At 39.6% G+C, this 21,670-nt stretch overlaps 1 protein-coding gene across 4 annotated transcripts; it reads left to right on the top strand.

The window, feature by feature from the left end:
* The first annotated feature begins 10,993 nt into the window (after positions 1 to 10,993).
* Positions 10,994 to 20,387, top strand: LOC104234557 (superoxide dismutase [Fe] 3, chloroplastic). 4 transcript variants are annotated; one of them, XR_011407634.1, is made up of 11 exons: positions 11,016 to 11,519; positions 13,712 to 13,876; positions 14,009 to 14,170; positions 14,252 to 14,341; positions 14,666 to 14,857; positions 17,665 to 17,836; positions 19,312 to 19,385; positions 19,496 to 19,522; positions 19,679 to 19,702; positions 19,784 to 20,079; positions 20,161 to 20,387. XR_011407634.1 is itself a non-coding variant. In XM_009788138.2 (10 exons), exons 3-10 carry the CDS (start codon positions 14,063 to 14,065, stop codon positions 19,907 to 19,909), a joined length of 813 nt encoding a protein of 270 aa, XP_009786440.1. In that variant the 5' UTR covers positions 10,994 to 11,519; positions 13,712 to 13,876; positions 14,009 to 14,062; the 3' UTR covers positions 19,910 to 20,387. The 4 variants fall into 4 exon arrangements, 3 of the variants coding, with proteins under 3 accessions (XP_009786440.1, XP_070030654.1, XP_070030655.1); XM_009788138.2 differs by having other exon boundaries at positions 10,994 to 11,519; positions 19,784 to 20,387; XM_070174553.1 differs by having other exon boundaries at positions 11,102 to 11,519; positions 13,761 to 13,876; positions 19,784 to 20,387.
* Positions 20,388 to 21,670: the final 1,283 nt, after the last annotated feature.

Here is a 21,670-nt window from a genome sequence, read left to right on the forward strand (position 1 = left end):
AGGGATTGGTTGCAAGAAACCCAACTGGACCAGCTTTGGGAACAAAGTTGAGTATGGCTCACCGATGGGCGTGAAAGTCCGCCTTCTGGGTGGCTCCTGAGGGCGGAAGTTATTCTGTGGGGGTTGTGGGTTATAGCGGTTGTGGTAAGGAGGCTGATTTCTGGGGGGTGGAGCTGGGCCTCGGTTGGCTTGTTGTGGTGGATGGTTATAAGGTTGGGCATTCATGACCATATAAGGTTGATGAGCATATGCCAAATTTGAGTGGGAGTAGTAGTGTTGTGGGGCTCTTTCCGGAAAATGGGGCCTGGGATGACGATACTCCCTCGCTTCAGAGGCTGCCATAGTCGTTTCTTCTTTCTTCTTCCCCCTTGTCGTTCCTCCAGACCCGCTTTGGACGGCCTGGGAAGTTGCCCTTATGGCTGCTTGACTCAGAATCCTACCCGTTTTCAAACCATTTTCCACCATCTCTCCAATCTTGATCGCTTCCGCGAATGGCTTACCCATGGCTGACATCATGTTTTGGAAATAGTCAGACTCTTGATCCTGGAGAAAAGTAGTGACCATTTCCACTTCGTCCATGGGAGGCTTCACTCTCGACGCCTGTTCACGCCACTTAATAGCATACTCTCTAAAGCTTTCCGAAGGTTTCTTCTTCAAATTTGACAGAGAGTTTCGGTCTGGCGCAATGTCGATGTTATACAGGAATTGTTTTACAAAATCTCTGGAGAGATCATCCCATATATGCCATCGGACATTTCCTGATCCATGTACCATTCCGAGGCTATCCCTACTAGACTTTCCCTAAAATATGCCATTAGCAGTTCTTCTTTTCCACCGGCTCCCCGCAATTGGTTGCAGTATTTCTTAAGATGTGCAATGGGGTCACCGTGCCCATCGTATTTCTCGAACTTTGGGGTCTTGAAACCCGCTGGCAGGTGCACGTGAGGGAACATGCATAGGTCGGCGTAAGAGACGCTCTTCTGTCCGCTCAATCCTTGCATATTCTTCAAACTTTGTTCAAGGCTTCTCATTCTCTTGGCAATCTCATTTTGTTCTGCAATTCTGGGGTTCTGATCCTGCCCGGGTGCAAGCTCGCACTGAGGCGGTAGAGGATTAGTGCTGGTAGCGAACCTAGTTGGTTCCATTGAGAACGATGGTGCTTGGAATGTAAAAGAGGATGAGTCAAAGCTTGGCTTGTACGTGGTAGGCTGTGCCGTAATCGGGCAAGGCGATGCAGTAAAGATGTTCATGCTTGCATCAGTGGATGACATTCGGGGATGAGGCTCAGAAGGCGATCCAGCAGAGAAGGCTGAGGTGGCTGGGTACCCGAATGGGGTAGCAGGATAATTTATGGGGACATTAGAAGTCCCACTTGACCTGGAGAATAATTCAGGGAATCCGGGGACGACACTTGGCGGCTCTTTCCCATTATTCCAATCGTCCAGCATTTCCAACATGCGGAGCCGTAGGATTCTATTTTCCTCCGCAGTTGCGGATTCAGGTGTGAGGACGGCTGAGATCGAGCTCTCCTCGGAAACAGGGATTGTTTGCAATGGAATTTCTGAAGACATTTCCACACTTCCTTTTGACCTGGTGAAGTAAGTGTGAGTACTGCTTCTGGTCCTAACAACAGGTAGTTGAACACTTCTCCTTGACCTCGTGAAGTATGAGTGCGAGGCCAGACTTTCACCAAACCAACCGTCTTTTCAAAAACCCTGGATATACTCAATGACAAACGCACGGTTAATTTGTAGCAAATAAACAGATAGTTAATCTCACGTTGGGCATGATGCACCTATACAGTTAAGTGGATTACTATATGTTTGCTACGAGAGCATGCGTCATTCCGGCATTTTTCCTCTTATTAATTTTTCCCCCTTTTTTGTTTTTCTTTTATTATATTTTTATTTTTTTTTTTATTATTATTTTTTTTCTTGCAGTAAAAGAAATGCGACCGGATCCGATGAGGATTGCCTACGTATCACGATGCCTACGTGAATCAGATCATTACGTAGTTCAAAAAACACAAATGAGCGTAAAAGAAGCAACCTCTTTATTGTTGAAATGGTCTATTACAAACTACATTTTGCAAAAGAAAAAGCGAATTTTGAAAATAAACCTAGACTCAAAATAGACTAAAAATCACCCTGATGGGAAAAACAAGCAGAAGATGCTAAGATACAGATTTGACTTATGAGTGCATTATGGTTTTGAAAATTGGTGTCCGCGGGGCATCGTTCGGCCTCACCGCGGTCCTAGGCGTGAGATCCCTCTCAAGTTGCTCCAGCTCATGCATAGTCTGCTTGACATAACCCATCACTGCCGAGAGGACGGTAACGTTGGACATGTTCTCACATCGTAGACATCGTCTGGTGATGGCATGGGCAATGGCCTTGATCCTATCTCTGGTTTGCTTCTTCTCTATGAGTATGCGTTTTATCTGATCGCTACATATCTTGAATACTTAAGCATCCTGTATATGCTGGTGCTTCAGTCGCCGTACTTCCAACTTCATCTGGGATATTGAGTCGTACCAGTATCTGCTCTCAATTTGGAAATCCTTGGCCTGATTAGCTGATTTGATCTCAAGTGTAGCCATCTCTCTCTTTATTTTAGCAACAGTTTTCTCGTGGTCGCCTTCCAATTGATTCAGGTATCAGCGATGCTTATCTGCTCTTGTATCCCACTGTGCCCTGAGCTCTGCTATGACGTTTTCAGATTTCTCCAAACTATCTTGCCATTCCCTGATTTCACCTTTTAGCCTTTTTATCAGCTGCTCGTCTAATCGATGCCTTGGCTGTTTATCCGCATCCACCCTTATCTGTTTGATCTGGGCTCTGAGCCTTTCGTTGTCCTGAATTAACCTGTTCCGCTCTCCTAGATTGGTAGCATCTTGCACATTGTGCTCATATTTCAAATTTTCCACTTGTTGCTTTAACCTGCTGATTTCGGCGCAATAGCCTCTTTCCTTTGCTAACCAATCCCACTGCCTTTGCGATGATTCGGTGAAATTCCGGATGTGGGGTCTCTTAGCTGGCCTTTCATGCTCAAGTTCCCTTCTATACCATGCAAGGTAACCTGGCGCCGTCTCTCCTTTGGCTCGATCCCGCACGCAAGTATCTGATTTCAAATATTGGCACTCACTCCAGATTTGGCGAATCTTTGCTTCTGGGAATTGTCCGTTAGGACTTATCTCAACTGCTTGAGTGCTAAGATCTTCCTCATGAGGTACTGTCTGGCATCTTCCGAATTGTCTCAAAACTCGGCAGGGTGCGTAAGGTTGAATGCTCTTAAGCCCCATCAGTAAGAAATGAGTTTTAGCTGCCGACGTATATAGGATCTCATCAACAGGCAACCATCCCAACGTCCACTGTATTTGGCTGGCAGTAAGAGCTTGAAAGAACGAGGTCCATGCCAGGATTCCTTTGGGCAAACTGATCTCTTTGGCTCTCGTGTAAGATTCTTCTATGCAGGTCTTTTCCGGGGAACCATGGCTCAAAATCTCGGAACGATGGCAGAGGTGCTCGGTCATCCATATTTGTAGGAGCAAGTAACAACCTTCGAAGAAACTTCCCCCAGCTTTACAAGCCGTAAGAGCTCGAAAGATGTCAGATACCACCATAGGCGCGAGAGTACTGTCACTTTGCGTGAGTAAAGTGCTGACGACCCCGGATATCTTCAAATCAATGTTTCCGTCTTTCCTTGGAAATACCAGAAGGCCCAGGAACATCATCATGAACGCTACCCGTCTGTGCTTGTCCCACTTCTGACGAACTCCTTTGCTGCACAGTTTGTTGATTGGATTATTGAATCCCCCCTCATGACCGTACCTATCATATATGAAGCATGGAGTACAAAATCCGGCTGCCAGATCCGGGTTGTGGACTGTTCTAGGTATCTTCAATGAATCTAGGAACCGATGTACCGTGACGACTCTTGGGGCGACCAAGTATTTTTCCCTCAAGGGAAGTTCAGTATTCCCGATGTATCCGGCCATTTCTTCCAAAGTCGGGGTGAGTTCAAAATCAGAGAAATGGAAAACATTGTGCGCCGGGTCCCAATAGGTAACCAAAGCTCTTATGATATCTCCCCGAGGCTGGATTTCCAATAAACCCACAAGACCTTTCAGATATTTCTTAACCTCATTTTGTCCTTCAACACCTAGATCATTCCACCATAGCCGTAACTTGACAGGGATTTTGGTCATTATTGAAAAATGTTCATTTTGCATCGTGCTCATCCTGCACATTTATTAAGGTGATTTTAACAAAACGAACTGACTCAAAATTTTTTTACAGAGGGGATCAAGTTTTGAACACGGCCTTTAAACACTTCGGGGACGAAGATTTTAAGGCTGTGTGGGTCTACTGGATAAAAATGCTAAACAAGACCCAAAGGTGGCTATTTATGCAAAGTCAGCCTTCCGGCGTCCCTTTCGGGAACATTCGGCTATTTATGACAAAACAGCGTCACCCGATTTATTTACGACTCTTTTTTTTTTAAAGTTTGAAACGCATTTTTTATTTATTTATTGATTTTGGCAATTTTAGCAAAAAAAAAATGGGGGTTGAACCCGACGAGGGTTGCCTACGTATCTCACATTCGATGAGAATCAAACCGGCGTAGTTCGGGCATACCGTAAATAGGGAAAATCGAATAAACCTAGAAATCAAGAATACGTATTTTTATTATTTTTGAAAAGAGATAAAGACTAAAGAAAATATTTATTATTATTTTTTTTAGGCAATATTTGGACTATTAGTCTGAATTTATAAAAGGGGTACTACAAAAGAAACAACACATTTTTTTTTGAATTATGAATTTTCCGTTTTTTTTTTTACTTTTAAATAAATACCCTTTTTGATTTTTAAAAGAAAAGAAAATTTTTTATGTGTTTTTTTTTAGTAAATCAAACTAAAAGATAAATGCTGGTTTTATTCTTTTTTTTTAGAAAAATTCCGGCGAGGTTGGGACACTACTTGGACATTGGTTTTATTTTCCCAAAATAAGCAATTATCTCCCTACGCTGCTATTTTTCCTCTCTTTTTTTAGAAACCGGTCAGCATGCGGAACCGAAGCAAATAAATGCGCAAAACAAATAGGATGCAGCAGGGTGGTCTTTTTCATTTCAGGTTGCCTGTCCTGGACGGACCCAACCCCTGTGTTGAGCCCCTAAGTCAAATGCAACATGATGCAAATAAACGTTCCTACTAGGGATCCGGCATGAAGTTTCGTTATACTAGGTTTATACCCTGGGTATTTGTTCTAGACTGTGTACCCGAGCGGACAACTCGAGTCGAGGAGGGGGCTACGTACCGGGGACCCGCGAGATCGTCCGGCTTTGTAACTTGTCCGACCTCTTTCTTATTTCAGGTATAGACATTAACAGAATAGGGAGTCTCGACCAGCGAGCTTCTCCCCGGAGGTAAGAAGAGAAGGGTTTCGGCACAGTTTATATACAGTTCAGATAATATCAAAGCGGTAAAAGACAGCATTTAGCACATTATGCAAAAACATGTAATAAAGATCAGATAATAAAGCCAAATATAACAATTATTCTAAGCTCGAATTCTTGAACCCTGAACCAGTGGTTCTGGGTCCATTAGTCCCCAGCAGAGTCGCCAGAGCTGTCACACCTCCTTTTTGCGCGCCCGCCCCGAAGGGTTAAATGCGCGAGGGAGTTTTTCCAATTTAAGTGACAATATTCGAAATGAGATTATTTATTTAATTCAGAGTCGCCACTTGGGAAAGGTTTGGCTTTTGGTGTCCCAAGTCACCGGTTTATCTTGAATCCCAAATCGAGGAAATTTTCGACTTTTCCAAATGAAGTCTGCGAACCAGAAATTCTAAGTAAGGAATTCTGTTGACCCGAGGGAAGGTGTTAGGCACCCTCGAATCCCGTGGTTCTAGCACGGTCGCTTAAATTGTTATAATGGCTAAATATCTGATTTAAATACATGTTATGACTTATGTGCTTTTATTAAGTTTAAACCGCTTTTATTATTATCATTTATTTTTATAGAATTGCAACGTCGTGAAAATGTATCTCGAACTACGTTGCAATCAATGCACCCGTAATTGTTAAACACACTTCGACTCCGTTGAGATTTGGAATCGGGTCACATCAATGTGCACCCGGGTTTTAAGAATGTAATTTAATTAAGTCGCGCCTAAAGAGTCTAGCGCATTATTATTTTGTAGGAAGCCATGAAATTCACTAAAACGGCCTATCCTGAATTCTAAATACTTATTATGGTTGTTTTATTGAGGGCCCCGTATTTTGCATTTTTATTTGGCGAGGCTCGTCTCTATTTTAGAAAGGGTATCCTAAAGTGGCTACATTTCTAATGCATTTGTCCCTAAAAATAAAGGAAAGGATTACGTGCTAATTACATGCTTGACCAGCTTCGGATCCTTACTTGATTGTCTGATTTTATGAGGCGTGAATTATTTAGTGCCTTATTTCATGGATGAGCATGTTGTTAAATTGTCAGGGGAAATTAACATACAAGATTAATAGAACTGTTAAAAAGCTTATGATAAATGTTCTTCAGATCTAAGTTTGAAACTTGCTTATTCAAACCAAATCAGTGGAATTAACTTATCGGAAACTATTACTAATAGAGTTTGAATAGGATCCTGTGAACTATCTACAAAGATTCAATAAAACTAAGCATCATATTTGGTAAGCTTAAAGCAATATTTTCTATACATGCAGAATGTCAGTTAAAAAGGTTACCTAATTATCTATGTGTTAAAAAAAACACTCATGCATTCCTTATTAGACAACCCCTTAAACAAACGAAATCACAATTTAGGACGAACTGAGCTACGGTTAAGTACAAGGCTACCTAACGTGTTTCTTTATTGAATTACAAACTAAACAAATTACACAGATCTTAATAACATTTGTAAAACTGTAACTGCAACAAACGAATGATTAAACTCCTGCATATCTTTGATTTCATGCTTTCATTGTTACATCAGATGCAAAGTCTTAGTATGTACCTGGATATCGGATACAACGGAAGAAGCAAGGGGTCAGTAGGACAATAGAAGCAACACCAAACGACAGCAGTAACAGCAGGTACAAATAGGACAGCTCCCAGTGCAAGATTCAGTTAGAACCGATAAGAAATGTTAGAAAGGTAGCAGCAAACAATGCAGTAGGAACAATACTCCAAGACAGACCAAATCCAGGAGAAACAGACAATGTGAATCAACCAATGAACTCAGCTGATATTTGAAGGAAAACAGAGTTGATCGAACAGGTTGAACAAGACTGAGAGTCAAACAAACAAGGCAGAAATAGTTGCTGATTTTTCTGTTTATCCCTCTCCCTATCTCCTTTCTTTTCAAGAATCCAATATCAGTCTTCAGTTTTGAACTTATACTTAAGTTATCAGAAAGAAACCTTTTCCAGTTTTTACTGTTTTCCCCCAGAACTTCAGTTCTCAAAATTCAGTCTGGGTTCTCCCTGTGTCTCTCTATATATCTATATTATTTCCTCTCCTCCTCTCTTGTCTCTCTCTATGTATGTCTGTGTGTGTATACCTCTCAGTGTGTATCACCCTCTCTCTCTTTCAAATTCTCTTTTCCTAGTATCAGGTGGTATCCTTTTCCTCTCCTCCTCTCTATTCTCTATCTCCTCTATGTATCTTCTATCCGATCTCTTTATCTCTGTCTGTCCCCCCCCCTTTTATAAGCCTAAAGTCATACTAAACACAGCCTGTTCAACAACCAAAGAAAACCCCTCCCATGTGGTCTGTCTTGTTTCAGTTTCCACTTACTTTAAATATAAACCAACTCCCATGATATTCCCTGGCAGACTCATCTTTTAAGTGAGGTTTAATATTTCTAAACTAAAGCAGGATATGGGCAGCAGGGCATAATCTGACAGCATATGCTGTCAAACTATTTTAAAATCAAAAACCCCTTTATGCAGGAAACAGGCTGTGCACAAATGCACCTGTGGTGCACAAATGCACATGCTGTGCACAAGTGCACATGCCCTCCAATTCAGAACTTAAACAAAGCATTCCTTTTACATTTCTGATTCAAATTAACGACCATAAGTAAACAAACTCAGTTCCTAATTGATTCAACAAATGCTTAGCAGAAGATAAGTCGATTTGTTATTGTTCGGACAGCTGAAACTAATTGACGACATATGTCGACTCGACTATACTAGTTATAACACATACAATCGTAACCAAAATCAGACATTTAACAGTATCGACATATGATTTGAATTACACTGACTAAGCAAAGTGGTACTCGAGGAACCAATTGATCAGTACAAATTTGGAATTCAACTAATTGCACAACGAATACATACATACACATTATCAGAACAAGTAGAAGAAGACAACTCAATCAAACAAAACAAGGTTCAGGCAAGGTGGACAGGACGCAGTTGGTAAAAATCTGAAACAGCCATCACACAACAACAATAACAGCCTTTTAAACAAAACATGGATTAACAGAATAAAGAAAAGAGAACAGAACTCACCTTAAATCCCGAAAAATCAAAACCTTAACTCGGACTCGGACAGACCTTTCTTAAGGCTGAACGGACTTTAATCGAAGTGTTTCTCAGATGAGAAACACTTCGATTAAGGTCCATTAGACCTTAATTTCTTTGGCTCGAACAAGACAAGGACCAGTGACGAGGAAACCTAAGGTTTAAAAACTAGATCCGGGATTCATGCTTCCCTGGTCAGATTCGGACCAAACCAAGTATGGTTTGGTCACGAGGGGGATGTGGGGAGTGTCTGGTATGAATTTAGGGCAGATTGGTGTAGATCGAGTTTGACTCGAATCTTCAAATGAAGATTCGAGAAGATGGGAAGGGATTCGAACTAAGTAGTCAACAGATCCATGTTTAGGATGGCAAGGGGATTCTATGGTGTTAAGGGCGGGGTCACCGGCGTCCGTGCCGCCGGTTTTCATGGTGAAGGGTACAGGGGCGGCTCTAGGGTTTGGGGTTCTGGTGAAGACGACGAAGGCTGAGGTTTGGATAAGGGGGGCAGGGTAAGGTAAGAGGCTTATATATGGAATGGGTGGGTCGATCTCAACCGTCGGATGAGGCACGATGAAGGGCCAGGATCCTTCAGCTTGAAGGAAACGGTGTCGTTTCATCTTTTAGAGGGTTTGGGTCGGTCCGAGTGGAAACGGGTCGGGGTCATTAGTGGGTTATGGGGAGGTGATCTTGGCCGTTGATCAATCTGAGATCAACGGCCCAGATCATACTGGATTAAAACGGCGTCGTTTAGACACCCTGGGCATCAACTGGTCTGGACCGGGCAGGCCTGGGTTTTGGGTTGAATTTGTTTGGGCCAATTTGTTAAAATTGGCCCAAGTCTGAAAAAGGAAGGGGTCTTTTTATTATTTCCTTTTCTTCTTCTTTTTTTTTTTCATTTTTTTTAAAAAAAAGACAAAACTAAGTAAAAAAATCAAATTAAAATTAAATAACACTTACACACACATTAAAATAATTCAAAACAGGTAAAAATCAAACAAAACAAAATCACGGACAAAGATGCCTGTTTATGATTTTCTATTTAACAACCGTGTTGCGGTTCAGATTACGCATGACACGTACATTTTTTGTATTTTGTTTTAATAAGGTAAAAATGGGCAAAAATCACAAATAATTAACAGAGTGCCATGTAAAAATCCAAAAATTGTACAGCAGGACCCATTGTTATTATTTTTTATTTCTTTTGGAGCGATTGTCGCGCGAAACAAAAATCACGTGCTCACAACCCCAAAACGAGGTCTAAATCACAATTAATCAAAAAACCCTAATTTTACCCAAATCCCTAATTTCTACCCTTAATTACATGTTTTAGGTCTAGAAATCTAGTGGGTGTTAATGAAAAATGAAGAACAAGTTAATGATTACTTACCCAAAAGGTTACGGTGAAGAAAGGCTTCAAAAATCGCCTAAGAGCTTTGGAGAAGAAGGGGTTTATGAAATTTTGCAATAATCCCGTAAGGCTAATGTTCTGGATTTTAAAAATTAACTGGGCGAATTTACTCTACGCGTTCGCGACAGGCTCATCGCGTTCGCTAAGAGTCAGACCTGCTAGGCCTTCGCGATCGCGTGAAAAGGCTCGCGTTCGCGGAGTTTTGGCTCCTCAAGCCTACGCGTTCGCGTACCAGTGGCCGCGTTCGCGATGAATAATTTGGTGACCCCTCCCCAACACCTTACGCGTTCGCGAAGGGTCTCCCCCCTCAGCTTCGCGTTCGCGTCACAACCTTCGCGTTCGCGAAGAAGAATTTGGGCACCTGGGATTTTTGCCTTACACGTTCGCGAGAGGGACCACACAAACGCGAAGGGTTAAATCCCTGGGCACTAACAGCAGAAATCTGCAACTTTTCCACAAGTTCAAAACTTCCCGAAACACACCCGAGCCCTCGGGGCTCCTAACCAAACACACGTACTAACTCAACAACATCATACGCACTTATCTGTGCTTCAAATCGCCAAAGTAACTTAATAACAACGAATTAAACCTCAAAATCAAAGGATTTTTTTCAAACTTCATCAACTATCGACTTTAGCAATTTAGGTCCGAATCACGTCAAATGATATCCGTTTTTCATCAAATTTCACAGAAACATCTTAAATCACATATAAGACCTGTACCGGGCGTCGGAACCAAAATACGGGCCCGATACTAACATGTTCTACTCAATTTTCAATTCAAATTTTCTCAAACAATTCCAGAAAATAATTTTCTTTAAAAAATTCATTTCTCGGGCTTGGGACCTCGGAATTCGATTCCGGGCATATGCCCAAGTCCCATATTTTCCTACGGACCCTCCGGGACCGTCAAATCACGGGTCCGGCTCCGTTTACCCAAAACGTTGACCGAAGTCAAATTAGTTCATTTTATAACCAAATTTTTATATGAATATTTATAAGGGAGTAGATGTAGTTTGGAAAAAAATCTTTTTAGTCCAAGTTGACATTAAATTGAAAAATACTTGAATTCCCAAACCCTTAGAAAACAATGAGATACAACGAAAAAAACGTAGCAGCGTTATCCACCTTGTCTAACAACCTCAACAACCAGCAGCCTCACCCATTCCAGAAGATGAGATTCCCCATGAGAAAACCCTAACTGAGCGTCGTTCCCTCTCTTTCTTCTTCCCAACTTCCCACTCAACCCAAGAGACCATCACTCCTTCCGGTCTGCTCACACCCCTCTTCGTCTCACCTCTCTTTGGACTCAAAGAAGGATCTGGAATTCTAAAAAAAAGGAAAAAAAGCAAAGAGCTAAAGAAAAACAAAAAAGAAACAAGAATTAGACGTTGGGATTTGAAGAGAAGAGCTTGATTTCTTTTCTTCCCACATTTCACAAGTTGCTTCACTTAGCCGATATTTTGGGCAATCTCTGGGATTAAAGGACCGTTTGTTGCTGAAATCGCTGTTGCTGCTTTGTTAAGCTCTGTTCATCTTCGTCTCTATCTTTACTTGGCTCGTTGTGGACTATTTTTCTGCTATTCAGGTACTGATTTTAGTCTCAAATCATATAACCACTACACATATATCATAGCATTATAAAATCTGCCTCAATTTTGTTCATCTATATACTTGATTAAATACTCATTCACTGTTTAACTATAAATTCGGATGGGATGTTTGAAATAAAGCCAATATGAACTGGACTTTTGATTGGCAAAAATTAGTATGTGACTGGTTGCTATTTGTGTATAATCCCTAAAATTTAGCTAGCTCATTTTATCTAGCATGTAATATAAGCATGAAATTGTTTTTTTTTTTTAGATTAGAATCTTATAATTCATGAATACTGATTGTTGAATCCCCGCAATTATGTGCTGAATATAGTTTCTTAAACCTTGAATTGGGTTTGTCTTGGTGACATGGGCTTGCTCCAGTAGCCTAAATTATTTTAAAGCCCACAAAGTTGATTTGAGATGCTGTAGGCTAGGGGTGTTCAAACCGAACCGGAAAACTGCACCAAACCAAAAAACCAAACCAAACCGATTAAAAAACCCGACTAAGTTTGGTTTGACTTGGTTTGGTATTGAGTAAAAAAATCCGAACCAAACTGACATATAAATATATAAATTTTATTTATATTTTTAAGACTATAGTGATTTTTCTTTAGAAAATGTAGAAATATGTGGGATCCTCTCGTTTATTAACCTTGAAAGCATAAATTAACGAAAAATTATTGTTAGACGACTAAGAAAATAACTATCATGTGTTACTAAAAAAATTCTCCCATTAGAATATTTTAATAGATCATATGTTTGTCAATGTTTTCCATATTTACTAAACATATATTCACTTATCAAAGCTTTATCTATAATTTTAACAAAGTAAGATTGAAATAATATTCATGTAACAAAAAAACCTGAAAACCCGACAAAACCGGACCAATCCAAACCGATATAGTTAGTTTGGTTTGGTTTTGATAAAAACCGAACCAACGCGGTCCATGTACACCTCTACTGTAGGCGCACGTAGGCTTGCGCCTGTGCTTCAATGCAGACCCAATGACATTCACCTGCAACTTGATAGAAGTTTAGTGCAATTCCTTAATTAAACGTGACCTCTAGCATTGCATGTCCAATCGTTGGCCCTAAAAGAATTAAGAAATCAAGGTTGAAAAGGTAGAATTAAAGTCATTTCCTCCCCAATATCTCCCATAGTTAACATGGAAAAAGTTAACTGTATTCTCAAATTCCCATACACCCGTTTTATAGATTGGCATCAATGTGTCTTTATCATAATGATTCCATAACTTTTGACTTCCACGCATGATCTAAAACCTTAGGAAAACAGGAAAAGAAAAATAAACAATCTCAAATTATGAACACCGTAGTTTGCTTTAGGCACGTTAATGATAACCATCGTAACTATAGGTACGGTTCTCGTGGCATAGTCATGATATATAATCTCCAATTTGGGTGCGCATTTCATGTGACCCGACCATAACTTCAAACAATAATAAAATAAATATGTTGTAGATCGTGGGTACGGTTCCGGTGATGCGATTCACAAGGTGTACAAAAACAAACAAGTGTATGACAATCATGACTTGTTCCAGAAATAACTCCATAAATAATTAAAAGCGGTTGGAAGTTAAAAATGCACAATAGGTTTAAAACATGTAATTAATCAGATAATTAGGCCAATTATTAATAGTTGAGCGACCGTGCTAAAACCACGGAACTGGGGAGTGCCTCACACCTTCTCCCGGGTTAACAGAATTCCTTACCCGGTCTTCTGTGTTCGCGGACCATAAATAAGAGTTAATTTCCTCGATGTGGGATTTAAAATAAATTGGTGACTTGGGACACCATAACAATTATCCCAAGTGGCGACTCTGAATAAATAAATAATCCCATTTCGATTAATGTCACTTTAATTGGAACTCCAGTATATTATTCTGGAGTATTTTCCGGATTTTGAACAGTGTTTTTGTTCAAATTTATCTTTACATGAAAAATGACTAAATTTCGATGACTTTTGAAACTGTGGCTATTTTTGAATGACCACTTGTAAATCTGGCTATTTTTGAATTTCTCCCTATTACTACCCGTTTTATATGGGCTTATACATATTGGCCACATGAAGTAGCCCAATAGATGACGTATGGGCTTATAATGTTCATTCGCTCAGATGTCACAGAGAAAAAAAAAAATCTTGAAACTCCATTATTTTCTACAGTCTTGTCTATAGTTGAGCGGGAAAAGGAACTCACAAAGTGGAATTACAGAACCAAAAAAGCTTACAGTGATAGCACCACACGCACAGAAGAAGCGAAAGAGAGTGCAAGCTGATAATTGAGGCAACAATCTAAAAGAAGTTATATAGAGAAGTCATTCCCCACATGTAAGTTATTTGCACCTCCAAACTTGCGCACAACCTGTTTGTTGAAATGACTAATATAACAAACCACTGTACTAAGCTAAGTGCTTCTCCTATTCCTCTCTGGATTCAATAATGTTAATGTGTTGTTTGCAGTGACGTTTTCTTGAGCTATAAGATAAGCAGAGGGAAAGGAAATTGTAAAAAAAAATGAGTTGGTCTTCTTGTAACAGTCTTTGTACTTCAAGTTCTAGACAACTGTTGGTGACTACTGATTTATCGAGCCAACTGAACATACCCTCAAGGCTATCAAATGTTGTACGTAATTCGGACTCTATGTCGTGCTCTTTTTATATATTCTCTGTATGTAAGTGTTAAATGGCTGTGCTACAAATGCAGGGTTTGAGGCAGAAGAGAAGCCTTCATGGACATCATGGAGTACCAAAAGTTTTTGCTTATTATGGCCTTAAAACCCCACCTTATAAGCTTGTAAGTTTTATGTTTTTGGCTTTTGATATTCGGTGTTAATACGCCATGTGAACTAAACCTGGTATTTAAGCAGAGAAAGATAGAGGGATGAACCCATTATTCCCGAGCTTCAAAGGTTGCTTTGGTCCTAACTATTTTCCCTCGACAGATTTCTCTGTCATCGAATAATAATAATAATGATAAATAATAATAATACTCCAATAATAATGCCAAAAGTTAAAAAAAAGGGAGTAAACAAAAAATAACACCTATATATATATGTCAAATTTACATATACAATGTCCTAATGGCTACTAATTTACGTTTTTCCTTCTGCCCTTGTAGGATGCACTAGAACCATATATGAGCCAAAAGATGCTCGAGGTACATTGGGGAGAGCATCATCGTAGTTATGTTGAAGCTCTTAACAAACAGCTTGAGAAGAATGACATACTTTATGGATGCACTATGGAGGAACTTATCAAAGTGACATACAACAACGGAAATCCATTACCTGAATTCAGTGATGCTGCCCAGGTATTGGCGTCAAGACTCTATCATGCTATCTTGCATTTGCCATAGATTGGTTTCCTTCTTCTATAAGATTTTTACAAATTTAGCACAGTTACACTGGAAGGTAAAACATATCTTCCATTTCGAATCATGCCTTCGTTGACAAATAATTGGTGGTTCTTTTTATACTATGTGTACCAAATATCGTGAGCTTAAGCATCTTTTGTTCCAATATTTTAAATGGAAGGCCTAAGCAAGTCACTTGCTAGGAAACCAGATATTATTGTTAGGTGGGAGTTCTCCATCTGCCTTTTGCTAGAATGTTCAGCCTCATATACAGGAGCCAGAGTGATGAAAAAGATCCTCTATCTATAGTTCCTGATGCTATAGACGTACGAGTGTTAATTGGCGGAACCAAGAAATTAAGTATTTAGATACATGAAATGCATATAAAAGCAAAAAGTATTTCATGGTGAAGAGAGACCTGAAGAGATCTGAAAAAACCTTTGAGAGGAGCAGAACTACAAGTGTTACTTTCCCAACACATATTAGTTGATTATGTGATAATAATCACTTATGCAGTGGCTTATATAGTTTTCAGTCCATAAAATCATGTGCGGTCTTTATAAATTACATTCTCATTTGTGATCTCCTGTTCGGTCAACATCCTAATTTACTTCAAGATTTTCATTACACACTACCCTCCCTAGACCCCACTTGTGGGATTCCACTGGATTGTTGTTGTACATTTAAGTTCAAACACTATAGCCAATAGCTCGAGGCAGCTAAAACAATCTTCCCTGCGTCTAACATGGTTCTCTTCCTCTCTGTTTCAACTTCTTCCCTCCTACACTCACTCTCACCATGCTTACTATTTTCTGCAAGTTGCGACTTATACTCTTATTTCAGATATGTTATTTTTTTTTTTTTTGAGATGGTAACATATTGTATATTATAATAAAATTAGTACATAGGTTGTACTGAAACCATATTTACAAGCGAGTAGACAAAAGAAATAACTGATCCTCAGGCCTAGGCCTAACAAGATTCTAGGACATCTAGAATTGAAACAGTATCTTCTGTATAGATCTGTTTACACCAAAAGCAAAAAAGCAAAACACAGTTAAGCTTGATCTTCCGCACTGAGTTTCTACTATCCTCAAAACATCTGGAATTCCTTTCTTTCCAGATTGTCCACCAAATACATGCTGGGACAGTTCTCCATCTATCTCTGTCTCTTGCACCAGTTCCAGTTTCATCCCAACTGAAAAGAGCTTAAGTAATCTTACTAGGCATTGTCCAAGCTATGCCTCTGAGATTAATAAAGGTCTTCCATAGCTGGTCATTGCAAAATAGATGGCTAACTGTCTCAACATCCTCTCCACATAAGTGACATCTTGAGCACAATGAGATCCCTCTCTTTACAAGATTATCTTGTGTCAGAACAACCTCCTTTTCTAGTAACCAGGAAAAGCATGCTGCCTTATAGGGAATCTTGATTTTCCAGATATGCTTCCAAGGCCAATTGTTAATCTGCAGGTTAGCTCGATTCAGGATCTTGTATGCTGCATTCACCTTATAAATGCCACTGTTATGTCCCTGCTACCTTATTGTATCCATCCCACTTTGTAAACCTTTGAATCTTTCCAGATGTTTGTAGAAGTCAGTCATTCTGGCCACCTCCCAATCATTCAAACTTCTTCTGAAAACAAGTGTCCATCCTTGGGGGACCATATTTCAGCTATTGTGTTCTGTTGATGTTGTGCCAGAACATACATATCAGGAAGAGGTCCTTTGAACATCCATCTCCCAGCTAGTTATCTTTCGAGAATTAGGTTTTATTGCCATCTTGCACTTTAATGGATGTGTGATTCTTTAGAATAGGCCAAAGTGACCTGATGGATCTCCATAATCTAACTCCATCAGATGTGTTATACTACAAAAGTTATTTTTAAATGGAAAAATGTAATAAAAAACATAGTCATTAGGATATTCTGTGTTGAGTATTGCAGACATAATATAAATAAATTAATGTGGTCCTCTCTAATGGGTTAAGCTTTTGGATGAGTGGTCCTACAATCCAAGATGGTAGGTCTTGTATTTGAGTCTCACTGCTACCATCTTTGAAATATTCCATGTGCTTGACCCAAAAAATAGATTAGGCCCGAACATGAGGATATCAGACATGAAATAAATAAATAAATAAATGCATTCCTTCTCTACCGGCTCAAAATTTTTGATGAAGTTATCACAAAATTCAACAGTGAGTAATCAGATGCTACAAACTAACCTCCGTTCTAATTTATGTGACGTAGCTTGATTTGCCACGGAATTTAAAAAAAAGAAGAAGAGACTTTTGAAACTTGTGGTCGTAAAAGCTTAAAGAGTAAAAGTTTTATGCGGTCATAACATTTATGTTGCTATAAAAACTTCTCATTAAGGGTAAAATAAAAAATTTAAAGTTAAATTGTTTCCCAATATAAAAATGTGTTATTTGTTTTTGAAACAGACTAATAAGGAAAGTGTGACATAAGTTGAAACGAAGGGAGTATTTGTTTTGCAGACACGTCGTATAAGCAAGAGTTGTTTTCTTTTGTTCTGAGTGAAAATACTCTTGGAAATTGATACTACTAAATTTTTGATTATGAATTTTTATCAAAATTATATCTGTGAGGATTTCCTCAACAATTTTTCTGTTATTCAATTTCTGTCTTTAAATTTTTGAATTTTTCCAATCAAGAAGAAATATCAGCTTCCCTTTCACCTAATTCGTCCATATTCTATGAGCCTAATTTTACTAGGACAATACTTATGGATCTTATTCGTTCCAGGTGTGGAATCATGATTTCTTCTGGGAGTCCATGCAACCGGGAGGCGGTGACATGCCTAAATTAGGACTCCTTCAGCAGATTGAGAAGGATTTTGGTTCATTTACCAACTTTAGAGAGAAGTTTACAGAAGCAGCTCTCGCGTTATTTGGCTCTGGATGGATTTGGCTCGTCTGTAAGTTGCCCCAAAAAAATATAGCTAATGTTCCATATGGATTTGGCTGTCACGCTTGTTTGCTTTCTTCTTTGGCTGCTCTTTATTCTAATGAGAAAGCTCTAGTATTTGGGAACTAGAATTTATATTCTCTTGTAGTCTTCTTTTAATATAGTTTCAATTGTCTTTGCATATGTGTTTCTCAAAACCAAATCACTAATTAACTTAATTGAGGTACAGCTGGTGGACATTTGAACAGCTAAACTATGTCATGAGGATAGCTCGTGCTTTTTGTTTTTTGAACTCGTATATTAAACTTCCACTTCCCCATCATTTTTTAAAATATTTTGGACAGCTAAAAAATGAGAAGGATCAAACATATATTTTGGCCTTAATCTCTCTACATAGTGTGTATGGACTGAGTTCAGAATGAAGTTCTGGACTTCGTATTGTCCGTCGACTCAATTTTTGTATAATCATGAGGATTAAGTAGATGAAAGGTTTAGCAAAATCTCTAATTTCTTGTCATCAACTATCATTCAAACATGGTCATTTTTCTCTGCATTTAAATATTCATGTGCCACCAAGACTTACGAGCAAGTTCTACGGAGTGGTAGTTAGACCGACTTTGTTGTATGGTGCTGAGTGTTGGCCAGTTAAGAAATCCCATGTCCAGAAGATGAGAGTAGCTGAAATGAGGATGTTGAGATGGATGTGTGGACATACCAGGAAAGATAAGATTAGGAATGAAGTTATCAGGGACAAGGTGGGAGTGACCCCGTGGAAGACAAATTGTGGGAATCGAGGTTGAGATGGTTCGAGCACGTGATAAGGAGATACATCGATGTCCCGGTTAGGAGATGTGAGAGGTTGACCATGGGTAAAGGTTGGCCAAAAAAGTATTGGGGAGAGGTGATTAGACAGGACATGACAACGTTTCAACTTACCGAGGACATGACCCTCGATAAGAATATGTGGAGGTCAAGAATTAGGATTGTAGGTTGATAGGTAGTCGAGAGTTCTCCTAATCGTACCAGTAGTATTAGTATTATTCTTACATTTTTGTGTTCCTAGATCTTTGTTGTTCCATATTGTGTCATTCTTACCAGTATTGTTAGTAGTATTCTTGTATTTCTTATTTTTAGATCTTTGTTATTACACATAGTATTTTTGTCTTTGTTTTTCTTGTGTTGTTATTCTTGGTTGCTTCCGCTTCTTAAGCCGAAAGTCTATCGGAAACCGCCTCTCTACCTTCACAAGGTAGGGGTAAGGCCCGCGTACACACTATTCTCCCAGACCCCACTTGTGGGATTACACTGGGTTTGTTGATATTGTTGTTGTAAATATTCATGCTTTTGCTAGACCCCTAAAGTTTTCATCGCACAAACCTCCTGATTGATCAGTTGGAAAGTTTTATAGCCTTTTTCAACCACAGTTGAGCAGTCCATGCATCTCCTTTAAGTTCTTCGATAACACCTTCAGTTTGATTATTTCAGTGAAGAGAGAGGAGAAGCGTCTTGCAATTGTTAAGACATCAAATGCTGTCAACCCTCTTGTGTGGAATGACATCGTGAGGATTCTTTTTCTTAATGTTCAATAACTTGTAATACTACCTTAGAAATTACATTTTCTTGATTACAAGTACTTGCATGTTCATTTGGTATCTCTTTGATTCTGCAGCCCCTGATCGGTTTGGACTTGTGGGAGGTGAGTTCTTAGACAGTATTTTGCCCTCCTTTTCCCATGTACCCTTCACTCAGTCTCTGAAAGAAATCTTAAACCTTTTAGAGTTTGCATTCCACATGCTAATATTATATATTGAGAAAAGATATTCATCATTTACTTGCTCTTCCCATTTTGCAGCATGCTTATTATCTGGATTACAAGGTAACCGATAGTTCTTCCCTTTTGCTTTCTACAAGGAGACTGTTTCTAATGTGTCCGTCTTTGTTTTCTCTCTTTTCACAGAATGATAAAGCAAAGTACGTTAATGTGTTTATGAATCACCTTGTCTCTTGGGATGCGGCACTGGGACGCATGGCTCGAGCACAGGCTTTTGTAAATTTAGGCGAACCCAAAATCCCTGTTGCATGATATGGTTCTTTACTCAGTTCTTTCAGCAAATCAATGTGCAAGAAAATGTATTTTAGTACAAAAAGCTTCTGCACATGCTTTGTTCCCAACCAGAAAGTGCACCGTAATTCCTGTTGCGCGACATGGTCCTCTCTTAACAGTTCTTTCAGCAAATCCATGCACAAGAGCAGGTAACTTTAGTAATAAAACCTTCTGAATTTGCTTCTTTCCTCAGTGGAAGGTGCATCTATGTAATTTGGAAAAATGTTTAGTGCAGCACATGTTAGATTTCTTTCTACTGTGGATCAGCGCAAAGAGGTAAGTGCTAGCTCGCTCGTAGTTTGATACAGATGTAGGCGACTGATCAACAAGCAATAGTATCATGGGCTATGTATTTTGTGTACTGAATGACTTCTGTAGACTGAGCAATGGGCTTTACATAAATCAACGAGTTGATATCATTTCGATCTCATAATATATTTGTCTATTATTTTGATTACGATTGAGTTCTCTTACAAGTAATATTATTACAAGGATTTTTTTCAAGAGTAAATCTTATATTAAGTACGTACATATTTATACAAATTTGAAGATTCCACGATATTATCAGCGTCTTCTGCAGTTCCAAAGTTGACAACCCCGACAAACTTTAATTTTCGAACCGTCACTTGTCAACTACTGCACTAGTAGTAACTGAAAGCATTCTGCAATTCCTCCTTACTGATTATCTTTGGTAAGATCTTCACAAATACATGGTGGAACTTTGCATTTCTCGTTGCCGATTCTCCACTTCGTTTAGTAGAAAATGTTCGACATGTATTCTTCTATCGTTCCATTTTGTGGAAATTTTCAACTCCTTTAGACTCTGAAACTGCAAGGGCAGCATTTGTTCGCTCCATTGACTCCTTTGATATTGCGACTTTCAGCTCACCCATCAGTGCCATATCATTGTCATGTTGCTCAGTAGCTCACTTGCCAATCTCTGCCATGTTAGATAACTGAACACTTTCCAGTTATTACGGGATTGCACCAAGGGTCTGCGCTCAGCCCATTCCTATTTGCCCTGGTGATGGATGCACTGACTCATCATATTCAAGGGGAGGTTCCATGGTGCATGCTATTTGTTGATGACATTATTCTAATTGACGAGACAAGAGGCGGCGTCAACGAGAGGCTAGAGATTTGGAGACATGCTCTTGAGTCTAAAGGTTTCAAGTTGAGTAGGACGAAGACGGAATACCTCGAGTGCAAATTTGGAGTTGAGCCGACGGAAGCGGGAGTTGAAGTGAGGCTTGACTCTCAAGTCATTCCCAAGAAAGGTAGTTTCAAGTACCTTGGATCGGTTATTCAGGGGATCGGGGAGATTGACGAGGATGTCACACACCGTATAGGGGTGGGGTGGATGAAGTGGAGGTTAGCGTCGGGAGTCTTGTGTGACAAGAAAGTGCCACCGTTACTAAAAGGTAAGTTTTATAGAGCAGTGGTTAGGCCTGCCATGTTGTATGGAACTGAATGTTGGCCGGTAAAGAACTCACACACCCAGAAGATGAAAGTAGCAGAGATGAGGATGTTGAGGTGGATGTGCGGGCATACAAGGATGGATAAGATTAGGAATGCAGATATTCGAGAGAAGGTGGGTGTGGCCCCCATGGAGGACAAGATGCGGGAAGTAAGACTCAGATGGTTTGGGCACATTCAGAGGAGGAGCACTGATGCACCGGTGAGGAGGTGTGAGCGACTGGCTGTAGTGGGCACGCGGAGAGGTAGAGGGAGACCTAAGAA

This window comes from Nicotiana sylvestris, chromosome 5, assembly GCF_000393655.2.
Source record: "Nicotiana sylvestris chromosome 5, ASM39365v2, whole genome shotgun sequence".
Taxonomy (NCBI): Eukaryota; Viridiplantae; Streptophyta; class Magnoliopsida; order Solanales; family Solanaceae; genus Nicotiana; species Nicotiana sylvestris.

Excerpts from the sequence above, each read along its gene's own strand:
- LOC104234557 (XM_009788138.2), top strand. The coding sequence starts at position 14,063 with ATGAGTTGGTCTTCTTGTAACAGTCTTTGTACTTCAAGTTCTAGACAA. Across the intron at positions 14,171-14,251 it reads CCTCAAGGCTATCAAATGTT|GGTTTGAGGCAGAAGAGAAG; the intron begins GTACGTAATTCG and ends CTACAAATGCAG. Across the intron at positions 14,342-14,665 it reads AAACCCCACCTTATAAGCTT|GATGCACTAGAACCATATAT; the intron begins GTAAGTTTTATG and ends CTGCCCTTGTAG.